The 13,087-nt window shown below is 50.1% G+C and overlaps 1 protein-coding gene across 1 annotated transcript in view; it reads left to right on the forward strand.

Annotated features, from left to right (window-relative positions):
* The window catches only part of NCKIPSD (NCK interacting protein with SH3 domain), a 36,674-nt gene that overhangs the window by 426 nt on the left and 23,161 nt on the right, over positions 1 to 13,087 (forward strand). Inside the window, exons 2-4 of the mRNA XM_009573013.1 lie at positions 5,546 to 5,658; positions 6,430 to 6,631; positions 11,023 to 11,110. Of these exons, the coding sequence (XP_009571308.1) occupies positions 5,546 to 5,658; positions 6,430 to 6,631; positions 11,023 to 11,110 (403 nt within the window). The remainder of the gene's footprint in view (positions 1 to 5,545; positions 5,659 to 6,429; positions 6,632 to 11,022; positions 11,111 to 13,087) is intronic.

A 13,087-nucleotide genomic window follows, 5' to 3' on the forward strand; every position in this document is an offset into this window, starting at 1 on the left:
TTGCCTCTTTGTCAGAAGAGCTCAGCCATGTCTTTGTTTGCTCGCTAGCGAGTCAGAGATGCTGCAGGTTTGTTTGGAGCTTTTCTCATCTTATTTGCTCAGTAACCAGGACAGTTGCCCATTGTTTCACTTGCGTTTTTATCATGCCTTTTTAAGTGCCGCAAGGCGCAATATCTTCATGCTGACAAGAATAAGTTAATGCGTATCTCTTAGCCAACAGCTTGGGGGCTAGAAATTTCTGATTGGGGCTGCAAAAAGGGGAAAAGAAAGGAGCTGAATTTCCCACAGCAATGCAAGACCCAAAACAGCCCATTTGTTTGAGCTGTGTGGTTCAGAAGGGGGAACCCATATCTGGTATGTCACTTTGCTGCAGACAAAGGCTAGTTGATTTTTGTATATTGCTGCAACAATCATTTAAATCTGGAAGGAATACAGCATGGAGACAGTCTGGCGGTGACTGGGGACGAACGGCATGTGACCTAAGAGGTGGCGTTCGTCTCCGATTTGAGTTAACAAAGAACCAGCCTGTGCCTGTGTACGCCAGCGGGATAAATATCCTAATTTCCGTAGTGGTCCATGTCAGTGCAGCTGTGTGAAAACTGAGCTGTCACTGGAGACAAAACTTTGTCTGTCTTTTATTGTCATGTTGTGAGAGCCAGAGCGATGACATGAGGGTGAAAATCAGCAGCCCTGCATGGGCACCCCTATGGCTGCAAAAGCAGCTGCTGGGATGAGGGCACTGATTCCTGCACATGCAGAAGAGCTAACGCCTTTGATCACTAAAAACTGGGGAGGCAGGAGGAAAAAAAATGCTATATTTTCTTGGATCAGCCCCTTGCGGTGGCAAAGAAAAGCCTGCCATACGTTAATGGGCTACTTTCATAAATGTGGGAGTCTCGCACACGAGGGTGGCTCAGCCTGTCTGCGCTGATGCAGCTGTCAGCCTGTTTGTCTAGAAAATGCATTTCTGAAAGGTATGATTATTCTAGACTGTTGAGCAAGTTCTTCTGTGTGAGTGCATTTAAACAACGCCGGCGGTACGTGTGGAAGGACTCAAAATGAAGAGGGAGGGGGGCGACATTTTCGATAGCCCCAGGAGAGCAGGAGAAGAGGTTGTGCTGCCTGCGCAGCGAGGACACTAATGTGTTTTCTGAAATGCTCTGGTCTCTCATCAGCCCATACGTGGGGAAGCAGAGGTGTGCAACATGTCCTGTGCGTGTGTGCTCTCTCTGGGGAAACTGCTCTTGGGGCAGAGAAGATGAGAGCAACGTGAGCCGCGGGGGTGAATGCACACGGTCGTGCCTCGGGTTGGCCACGCTTAGGTACCCACGAGACATCCTGGAAGGATGCTTCTTAAAAGCCTGGCTTTGGCCCTGGGAAAGGCATCCTTCCCTGCCTGCCTTGGGACGGGGAGACGTGCAGAGCACCCCAAGGCAGTGCTGAAGTCTGGCTGTGTCCCTCGTCAGGTGGGGAGCCCCCTCCTGCGGGCAGAGGCAGGAGGAAATTGGCAGGGGGCTCTGGGGAAACCCTTTGTTGGCTCGTGTTATTAGCAAGGAGAGAGGAAGTAATGATTTATTGATGCTTCTGTGGTTCTCCTACACTGGGCTAGGAAGGAAGACATTCTGTTTCCCGGCTGATATTCATGGCCCTAATTGAGCTGTAACTTGTTCCTGCAGGGCAGCTCACCTGCAGGGTGCTGACCGTGCCCCCGGTGCTCTGATTTGGCACCCCGTCAGCCAGTCTAGCCCGTGATCATCAGGGGTCACTGCTCTGCGCTTTCCCTGCCTCTTGGTGCAGCCGGGCTGGTTGTGACAGGCTGTTTATAGAGCCCAGCGTTTCTCTGCTGCAGCATTTTATTTGATTAAACCAGAAATACCTGATAGAGGGGGCGGCGGCCACTCCTTTCTGGGGTCAGATGCCATGTGAATGTGCATCCATACCTCACTGAAATAACCCTCTGTTTTCACGGTACGTTGGGCAGAAGGTGGAGTCCTATTGATGCCTCTTGGTCACAGCCTGGTAGCTGTGCCGCCCCACGCCGACCGAGGAGACCCCTGCCCTCACCCCATAAGGGCGGGCACGCACGGCCGGCACCTTCCATTGCCGTCGTTGCCCTATCCCTGCCACCTCCGCATTTCGGGAGCCTCTGGCATGGCTGAGCCACTGGTGAGCTGGTAACTGGTGAAGGATATAGTTAACAGCTAGCGTGCTGCAGTGGTTGCTTGGGGCTCTGCCAGCCCCCACCCATGCGGTTACCAGCACAGCTTCAGTAAATCCAGCTGAATTCCTGGGCTTTACTTGGTGCGTCTCCTCTGACAGCATGCTGTGCAGCAATGCCCTTTTCATGCGCTCCCCTGCTTCCACGTGAGCCTTAGCTTAGCCCGCGATGAGCAGGGTTTCATCTCTGTATCCTGGAGCGTGGGAGGGGGCAGGGGCTGGATCGTAGCGCAGGGCCCTGCGGGGGCGAGAGCAGACTTCTGAGCACCGATCTCTCCTGCCTGAGCTGAAAGGCTCTGCTCCGTTACCTTGGTGCCGGTTTGTGACCTCTCTCTTTTGCAGGCCGTAGAGCCGTGTGTTGCCAGGATTGCCTGTGAATGTGTGAGAAGGTGTGGGCGTGCGCTGCCTGCCTGCGTCCCAGCTGTGAGCATCCTCGGGAGCGGGTGCTGGATGCAGGCAGGAATCCCCTGCCAGAGCTACGGGGTGACTGGTCTTCCTAAACTGCATGGGGAGAATGGCGAGGCATGTGCATTATACTGAATTGCTGTGAGCAGGTCACCCACTGAATCCTAGGGAGAAGGAGGTTGTAGGCGAGACATTGGCAAACCTGGCTTTTGCCCCCGTGCAACCCATGCTCCTTTTAACTGCAACGTGCTTTTTTGTTCGTCCTCTTCAAACAAAGCAATGCCATTTTGGTTAACCCGAGGAGTGTGCGAATTCCTTCTAATCACGTATTTTATCCAGGAGACTGATTTCTATTTTTTAAGTTCATTACTATAGTGCAGGGGATCCCCAATGCCGGGTGTCCTATAAACCCCGGATGCGAGGCAGCCCCTGTGCTGAAGATCCTGCCCCCTGACCGGCTCAGCTGAGCAAGGGAGAAGGAGATGATTTACGAGCAGCATCAACAATGTCATAAAGTGCAAGTGGCAAGTTAATGCTGCTTTTTTATTCCAGCCCTTTTGACAGGGACCTATTAGTAGAGGGTTGGGGGGCGGAAGCAAAGGAAAGAGCACAGCAGCTAAAAGCCAGTTGTCACAGCGCTGCTGCATTAGTGTGAAAACACTGTATTTTATCAGAAAAGAAGCACCCTCTTCATAACAAATGGCATTGCACAGTGAGTAGCAGCTCCAGCCTGTGGATTCCTACGGGCTGTGGACGACATCGATGGGCTCTCTGAAGGAGGGCAGAGATGCTGAGACATTCAGTGGGATTCAGCGCTCTGTATTGCGATCTTCCCTGGGAAGATCAGGCTGAGAAGGGTTGAAACCCATATGGGTGAAAGCCTGGCGGGTTGGGGAGGGTGAGAGAAGGCAGCATGAAGGGGTGCATCTCGTGGAGGGGATGGCTTTGGAGGGGACAGGGGTAGATGTGGAGGGACTACAAGCGGGAGACCAGGGAGTGTGCCAGGGCGGGTGTTTGGAGGCTGTAGCAGGAGCTGTGTTGAATTTTGGGGTGGGAGCTCACTTGGGAGCAGCACGAGGGCGGGCGCGCTGCACGGAGGGCAGGGGTCTCCGGCGCTCGGAGCAGCACGGGCTGCTGGGGACAGCAGCACTGGAGGCTTCCGCACTGTTCCCCTTTCCCAGAGAAAGCATGCAGCTTGCGGTAGTTTTCTCTCATCTTCTCAGAAAACGAGATGCATTCTCTGAAATAACTTGCCGTTCCTTCCAACGCTCCTTTAAATGTGTTCAAATGAGCTTTGCTCCATTTCCTTACTTAGATCTGCAGTTAGAGGTGGTGAAACGCTCCCTAGGCCATATGGGGCTCCTTGGAGGCTTCATCCCAAAGTTGAGTTCTGAGTGTTGGTTTTGTCCTTGATCTGATACTTTAACAAATTTGGTAGATATGTTTTAACATACCTGGTTTTATTTTTAAAGTTCTCCCCAGTTGCTTTCTTCCCTATCTCTCTCTCTCGGGAAAACAAACCAACAAAAAAAACTCCTAAATTTTTCTTTTTCAAAGCTGAGTATGTCAGAGGGGGCCTCTCATCCCCACCTTGTTTGGAGGTTGGTGGGTATTTTTTCCCCACAGTCTGCAGTTGCTGTTAATTCACATTTGGTTTAGTAATTAATCAGGATATAAATAATACATAGCATGTTATCAGAAAACTGCATGACAGTGCTATGGAGGCAGGCACTTTCAGCCCCGGTGGGGAGGGCTTGCTTTCTGCTGCTCTGCAGCCCCCTAAGGCCAATTAAGGTGCATCCTTGATGAGATTCCAGCTGCTCTTTGGCTGGATAAATGGTTGCTCTGATGCAGGGAGGGGGCAAAACAAGCGAAGATGAAGGGGTTTTAGTGTTCAAACAGCTGCAGTGAGCGCTGGAGTCCAAGCACCCCCCTCCTCTCCTGCTCCTCCCCTGCGTGCATGGGCTGAGGCTGCCAGCGGTGGTACCGAATGGATGGTGCAGGCACCAGCAGCAGCTTATGGGAGACCTGTGGGTCTGCTGGATCCAGGGCAAAGACTCGACAGCATGTCCTTTGCCTTCAGCCTTAGTCCTGTAAAGGTCTTTTCTTCTGAAGGCATGTCAACTGTTGATAAACAAAGCCTTGAAGAATGTCCCAAGCCTGGAAATCTGGTTTAGCTTCCCGTGCCCCTTCACCACAGCTCTCCCAGCCTCCTGTGTAAGCCCGGGGAATGACGTCTTTGGTATTTCTTGCTTCAAGGCTGGTGTTTATTTCAGCTGCAGTAATGAGTGCTAAACTGGCTGGCAGGAGAAATAAATGTTGCTATGACAGTTTGGGTGGAGATTTGGAAAAGGCACTTCAAGTTGCAAAACAAGTATAAAAACCATCAATAAAAAAGCAAGCAAAAAATGCAAATCCAGAGCCAACAGACTCTGAAGGCCACCAGATTTTGACTAGGTCTGTAACATTCACAGCTGTATATTTGCTCAATAGCAGAGCAGCGAAAGCAGAAAGAATTGAGCTTGGGATAAGCTGGGCTTTGCAGTGGAATCTCGAAAGCTCCCTGCAGCAGGCTGAATATTCAGGGCTGCTGCATGGTTCTGAAGCTCTGCCCCTGGTCGTCTTGTAGTGATCGCTGGACTTTGGAGCTTGTAACAGTGACTTTCTTTTCCAACTGTAAACCTTGAGTGGGCAGACTCAGTTTGGAGCAGGGCTTCACATATGTTTCCTTTGGAGGAAGGAGGGAGAAGTGAGATGGTGCTGAGATGGGGTTCTGGCTCTGGGAACTGTTTGCTGGCCGTTTGGCTCATGCAGTGCCTGCTCTCTGGGTTTCACGTGCTGCGGTCTCTCCCGCCATAAACTGTGGTGCAAAAGACCCGCAGCTGAAGCAGCGCAATAACGTGCGCGATGTTGTGTTTCTCAGGTGCTGGAGCAAGATGTGGTTCTCCAGTCTATTGACCGTGCCATTGAGGCTGTGCACAATGCGGCAATGAAGAATGGGGGAAAGTACAACCTGGAGCAGAGAGATGTCCTCCAGTAAGTACGACGGGCGTCTGGGAGAGATGGCGGATGGAGGGTCATCAGCATGTGATGCTTGTGTCTTTTCTATTCTTGGGGGGCAAGTTGGGTGTTGTTGATTTGAGTCCCTGTGCTGCAAAGTGCTGATGCACTCAGAGAGCTTCCCAGTGTTTGAGCTGGTAGCTGATGCTGCTCCTCCTGTCAACTGTGTCCAGCAAAGTGGTGCTTTGGTTTCCCCCCTCTATCCCTGTGCATGTAGAGAAGAAAAAACTCTCAGCTGCACTGTAGGCTTGGAAGAGAAATCCAAAACCTTTCCGGGTGCATTTTCTCCTCTCTACCAGCCAGGAATTGTAGAGGTTGTTGGCATGTGGCACAAGGTCCTTGATATGTTCTCAAATAATTGCTTGTGAGGAGAATTTTTGTTTTTCTCTGGTACCTCACGCTCTGCGCTGAGGCACGCTGGTTTAATCTCAGTTGAACTGCGATTCTAAAGTGCAGGCAATTTCTGAAGCTTGCAATGCAATATGTGACTGTCCCCCGAGGAAGAGGCATTTTTCTCTAGCAAACTGATGAATAAATCATGGGCTCTTGCAAAGTCTCTTCCTTCCTCCCCCAGAAGTGCTTCCTTAGTTGTTAATGAAACTGGAGTTGGTGTTCAGAGTAATGTAACCCCTTCTGGTATATATAGCCCAAATGCAATAAATCACTTAAAAATATAATTTAAAAGTTGCAGCATAGTCGCTCCCTTCCTTTAGCGTTGTTGTTCCTGATGTCGTCATTCTGTTTCAGAAAACTGATCCATCACCGGAAGGAGACTGTGTCCCGCAAAGGTCACTCTCCCACCCCGCAGGGGATGGTTATGACGCAGTCCTCCAGCGATCACCATCTGGATGTGGCACGGCAGCCCAACGGGGTGTGCCGGACAGGATACGAGCGACATCACAGTCTTCCAAACACCGAGTTTGAGGAGGATGATGAAGGTCCCTATCAGGTAGTAGTGGCTGGACAATTTCTAGGTTCCTCCTTTGGTGGTACAACGTTGCTTGTCCTGTTTAATAAAATGCCTTTGCAGCTGAAGTCACAAATCAAGTGTTTGTGCTGCTTACCTGGGATTACTGCAATGTAAATCGATGCTGTCTCTATGTAAGAAGTCTGTAACAGTCCCTCTGCCATCTATGCTTGTGATGCTTTTTGGGATCCTTGAGGGTCCATGGTTTTGTGGTGACATGTGAGATCTGCTCTATATTGTGTGACTGTCTCTTGACAACTTTCTAAAAGAGTTGCAAGCTCCCTAGAGCATACTTTGAAAAACAGTTTTGACATGAACGGCAGAACTCCCTCCGAGTACTCAGCACTGCTTTGTTTCCCCCTTGTTAAATCTGCACAAGAAGATCTTTGCTCCTTAAGCATTTTATCTGCTGTGGCTGCCTATTTTTACTACTCAGACATAAAAAAACTCAAAGATCCTGCTTTGTCTGAATGTTGCTTTTCATGATGAATTAAAGGTAAATTGCAGGAAATATGATTTAGAGCAGATTTTTTTTATCTCGGCGGCACACAGTTCCAAGGTCACTGTGCGGCGCCAGCGAGGCTTCAAAGAAGTAGCCCAGGACGGATGCAGCAGTTGTTGGGGATGAATGATGTGGCCGATTACACTGTGTAGGTATAGCTGGATGTTAGGGCTAAAGGCGCCAAGCAAGGATGAGCACAGAGATTTTTTTTCCTCCTACAGATGAACATGTGCCATGTAGTTTTTCCTCATCTATCTGGGGTAAGTGTTTGGAGGCAGTGTTTATAAGGTACTGATACACTGTCACTCCTAGCAGATGAGGCTTGTTTTACACTTGAAGAACTGCGAGTCTGCAGAGATGAAAGGTAGCTCTGGCTCAATCACGGCAATCCCTACAAACCTCATTTTTCTCCTTGGTATTCATTTTCTTTTCTGGGCAGCCAAACCAGCTCCATTCTCAAGCCTGTGCATTATGGGCTAAGCAAATGGAGCACCTTGCGGCCCATTCTCCATGCCGATTCCCCATCTTTATCTGGTCTGCGGTTTGGTCGCTTGCCAAAAAGGAGCAAGACAGATTACTTGGCTGACAAAGAACTGTTTCTGTCTGGGTGGCACTGAGGATGCAGTCGAAGGGCTTCCAGCTTTGCCCTGTGCTGAAAGGGCTCCTTGAGATTTTAACAGCTCAGTTGAGGGGTTTCCTGCGTGCCTTGAAAATACGAAATGGAAGAAGCAGCATTGCTTTCTTCCACTGGTTATGCAGCTGCCTAAGAGGAGACCTACTGACATCTAAACTTTCTCACTAACTCCAGAGAAGCAGAGACCTTGGGATGTGCTTTCCACTGCTTGGGATTTTTGGGTGCATTCAATGTTTGCATTGAAAAAAAAGCAAAATTTGAGGTACAAATTTCCTGTCAGTGGCTTTGCTCCCAGGGCTGAACTGGCTGAAGTACTTGGTGATGGCACCTGTGCTGAGCCTCTCTTCAGCTCTTCTGAGGCTGGCATAAGGTGGGAAGCTGGGGCAGTTACATACAGCTGCCAAGGGAGAAGGTTGGGATCTGAGAGTATTTTAGTCATAGTCTGCAGCATTTGTGCATGCTCAGTGGGTTTGTGATGCTCGTCTCCAGAAGCCTTTGCTGCAGACCAGTGGGTCTGGCGTGACAGAGTTTGCCTAGAGGAGGTGGTGGGCAGGGGATTGTTGGTTTGTTTTTTTGTTTAAAGGTTCCTACTATAATAGCATTATTGCCAGGAGCTGAAGGAGTGGTGGTGGTCTCTGCCGGCCCAGCTGGGAAGGGGATGGGGGTGTTGTGCTTGAGTCAGCGCCCGTCTCAAGCGGTGCAGAGAGCAGAGCCTCTGCTAGCATCCCTGCAAAATGGAAAAAGAGAGGAAGCACATGTGTAAAATCTGTGGATTTGTGGAAGTTCACAGCCCCTTGTAGAGGCCTGGGGAAAGGAAGGCTTTCAACACGTGTGTAGGCGCTTCTCTCTGGACCCTTGGTAAGGTCCCTCTTCTTCTCCCCTCTGGACAGGAGGGATCTGAGCTGCAGGGACTCCTGCACGGTTACCTTGCCCACGGCAGCCGGACAGAGGATGTTTTCTCCCCTTTCCTCCCCTTCCCTTGCAGGGTTTTGGTGTTGTACATCCTTCTCTTGGCCCCATGCAGCGGCTGGGTTGTGGGACGGAGGGAGGGAATGGCCATCGTTACCCCTCGCAACTCCTGACCGTGCAGCAGCTCACAGCTTGGGCACGGCGAAATTCGTGTGATGCTTCACGTTCTCATCACAGCCGCTTGGACTGTGGTGCGTGGCTGTCTAAATGAGGCTGGCAGGGCTCTGAGCTAACATTAGCTGTACATCTATTAATTTAAGCACTAGCTGTGTTAAACTTGCATGGTAAATTTGGAAGGGCTAATGAAGCCATGGAAATACTCCAGAATGACCTAACCCTAGCCATCTCCAAATAATGTCACACGGCTGCTCTAAGCTCTGAGCCTGCCTGTCTGCTAAATCCTGCTGCTGTGGTAATGGTGGCCGTGCCGTGCCAAGCAGCTCCGATTTGTGCTGTTAGCTCCATCGCTCTGCAGAGAGGGCTCTGCTTTTAGCACAGCTGAGCTTTCCAGATTTGGGACCAGCCTTCCAACCATGCGATGCAGAGACCCCTCCTGATCTGTTTGGCCTCTTTCAGCTGTGCAGTCTCTTTTTGGACCCACACGGATCATTTTTGAAACTGTATGCAAGTATCATATAGCGTTTTACCCAGAGAACAATGTGGGATGGATTGACAAGGGCAGAAGAGCTCAGGCTGGGAGTCTGCAGCAGTGTCTCGTACTAATCCACCAGCTAAAGGCGCTTGTAAAGAAGCGACTTGTTATGTGACATAGTAAAAGGTTGAATATATTAAGTGTTGGGTGGGAGAGAGGGACCAAGAGATTCCTTTTTTAGAATCTTTACAAGCTGTGCAAACTGCTGTGTCTTCACTTGTCTGGTGGGTTCCAGACATGGGCTATGAGCATCGTATTGTCAGCTTTTGGCATCGAGTCTTGAAAATTTAAGGTGACTCCTGAAGGTGTCTTATTTCCAGGAGTAGCTTCGCTCCCATTTCCTGGATCCAGGGAAAAAAAGTACATTTTTCATTCTCCGTGTTCTGATTTATTTAAAATAGAGACTGTTCAGGGGCCTGTCTCAGTTTTTTTGCTGCGGGGCCTGGCTTTCCTCTGTGCCCTATGCAGCATTATAGGGCTGTTCAGCACTGCCAGATCACAGAAAAACTTCTCTTCCAGGGCTAAACAAACCTGGAAAATTGGCACAGCGTGATGGCCTGAATGTCATTATAGATTCCAGCTGGCTTCAACCTGGGCTACCTGAGACATTCAGGCCATCACCTCCTTTCCCTTCCCCTGCTGCCCTGGGTGGTTTTGCTGCAGGCAGCGATTGCAATATCCTGTAAAAACAGAGGCATGTTGCAGGCAGCAGGCTCTGAATTGCAGAAGTCCTAAAAGACTCTGAACTGAGTCTCCTGGCCCTGAGCTGCTGGGATGTGAGGATTAAGAGTATTAATGCAATGTGCTCCCGCCTTGCTTGGCTGCTGTGTTCAGCGGCCTCTTACTGATCAGAGGTTAACCCTGAGGTTACACCTCACTGGAGTAATTCTGGATGAAAGTGATGTCAGTGATCATGGTGTTTGGATCCGACAGGGAAAGGTGAGTGTAGGAATCTGGGTCTGGGGCTCCTATGCTGCTGGCTTGGCATTCCTAGCAGGGGAGACTTATAGGAGAAACCCCAGATGTCAAGAGTTAATGCAACTCCCTGGCAAAAGTTTTTCCCAGCGGGTCTTGCTATAGGTAGTGTAGGATTGCACAGAGGGTCTAGCCCTATTTTCTCCCTGCATGAGCAGAAATAGCTCTGAAAGCATAGAAAAGGCATTTGCATGTCTCCAGTCCTTGGCTTTGTCTTTCTGCAAGGGTGTTTGTAGCTGATGTAATGGATCTCTCCAGAAGAGTGTCTAAATACGCACTCTGTTTACAGCCTCTGTGGAGCTATTGAGAGTAATGTGGAGTCACGGTGAGTGTGTGGGATCACATTTGGAATAAAGGAGGAGTAAATGCTTGACAGGTCTACACGATGTGTGTGCTGTGTGCTGCTGAACACAGCAATTAAACAAGGACTGCTTTGCTTGTCACAGGGAGGGGATGAAGCCGGCTTGAGTCCTGCTTTGTTCTTCTAGGAAGCCGCCTATTAATATCTGTCCTCCTGAGAAAACTTTACCGAATGATGAGAGAGATGTAAGGACAAATCTACACGTGAGAAAGAAGGTTTCATAACAGAGAACGTCTTTATTGTCAACCTCCTTTGATTGTTCTGAAATCTTTCCTTATAGATCCCACCACAGCCCCGGCGTGCTGCTCCTATCACCCCCCCACCTCCAGAGAAACGCAAGAATGCGCAGATTGCTGCTCCCGTTAAAAGTAAGGACAAACCGCTTTCCAGATCTTGGGCACGAAATGGACACTGGGCGATATAACAGTCACGGTGCCCAGATGCTTTTGCTTTGTGCTTAGGAGGGCATCCTTATATATATCCTAAATTCCTATAGGTTTTTTATATAGATATATCTCTCTCCCCTAAATTCCTACAGGTTTTAATGCTAACGATCATGAGCTGGTGGCCAGTGCTCCTTCATGCCCTCTGATCTGGGAGGGCCTGGGCAGCCTGGCGCCTGCAGATGGGTGTCAGGTACAGCATCCTCCTGGTCCTCCGGTGCTAGTGGCCCTGAGAAACGTGGTGCTTTCCTGCTCATGTGGCTAATCTGGCCAGCACACAACCTTGGTGATTTAAGATCCTTATAGGTGTTTTACTCCCACAGAGGCCATGGCCATCTCCCAGCAAGGCGGAGGTTTTCCCTGGCAGTGCAGAGTGCGGTAGCTCACCAGGGGGAGCTCACTGGTAGTGCTTTTAGGACAGGCCCAAGACTGCTTTTGGATCCCAGTCTGTCGGGCGCTTTCTTTGTACAGTGCTCGGATGGGATTTCCATAAAATCGGTGGCTGGTGTCTGTAAGGAGCAGAAATAATACCAGGGGCACGGCCGTGTGTATGCTGCCCACAGGCAGGGGAGCTGCTGGTCATGAGCACTGCAGAGCAGAGCAGGACCACGGGGCTAAGGCAGGAGCTTCTCCATCTTCAGCACAGTTGGGCTGGCAGAGGCAGTGGTCATCCTGCTGAGTTGCTGTCAGCTTGCCCAAGTGTTCTCCTGTGCTGTGACGGTCACGCCGTTAGTGACACGCAGCCCATCTCAAGCCCACTCATGTCCCCTTGTGAGGAGCAGGGCAGAGCTGTTGACTTGCAGGTAGTTAATTGAAATTGGGGCTGGCACCAGCTTACTTAATGGTACTTAATGGTATTGAGCCATTTTTTCACTGTAGTAGTGGGAATTTGCAAAGGTCAGTTTCCTTCAACTCATTATCTTGATTTAATGAAGGATGGTGGGAGCTATGATTTGTGAGTGTTCCTCTGAGGAGGAAAAAAGAGGGATGGTGAACCCCTGTGGGAGGGAAGGGCCCTGTTTTTCTGCCTAGCTTGTGCTTGCCTTGGGGTGGAGTGGTGGATGGAGTGGTGGAGGGCTCTCAGGACCAACAGGGCAGGAAGCGTTGGAGTTACCTGGAGAGGTGCAGCAAAGGCATTTCACATCGGTTCCACTGGTCCTTCCTTTGGTGTGGGGGAAGCTGCCTTCCCTGAGAGCTGGGCTCCCCGTGGGGTGCGCTCCTTCTCTTCCAGCACCAACATCAGCTGCTCTCGTGAGGCTCTAGATGAAGGTAGCCCAGTGTTTGCCCAAGTAACTGTTTTCATAGTCAGGGAAAGACTTGGATACATTTCTGCCCCCTAGAAACGAATGGATAAGGTTTACCAAAAATATATATTAGACCAGGTTAAAGGAGAGAAAAATTTTAACATCTCTTTGCTTGTAGTGGATTTTTTCCTTGGAAGGTGGGACAGCTACAACTGCTACAGCTAGTCAAAACTAGAGGTGGGGGGAGAAATACAGTAGAGCGAATAACGTGGAGGTTTGTGAAAGCGGTGTATGCTAGCAGGGCTTCAGGGCTTGTGATCAAATGTTGGAGAGTGCTGAAAGGGAGAGACTAGAGGTGTTGTCAGCCAAACGTTTCCTTCACCACCAGTGCTAACTGTGGTGTGCATTCAGTGAGGTTCGTGCAAGAGGGAGGCGCGGGCTGGCATGTGAAGCCTTTGGTGTCCTGCAGTTCTCAGGCACCATCATTCAAAAGTGAGGGCTTAGATCCTGAACGCAGAAAAAGGCCCTCGTTAAGCCAGGGGGAAAAGTCTGTCCCTTAGTCCTGTCTCTCCCTCCCTCCCTTCCCCTGCGTAAAACACTAAGCCCTTTGAAGGGTATTCATCTCAATAGAGTAGTTTTCCCCTTTCTAAAGAGGTGA

Source organism: Fulmarus glacialis, unplaced genomic scaffold, assembly GCF_000690835.1.
Source record: "Fulmarus glacialis isolate BGI_N327 unplaced genomic scaffold, ASM69083v1 scaffold20252, whole genome shotgun sequence".
Taxonomy (NCBI): Eukaryota; Metazoa; Chordata; class Aves; order Procellariiformes; family Procellariidae; genus Fulmarus; species Fulmarus glacialis.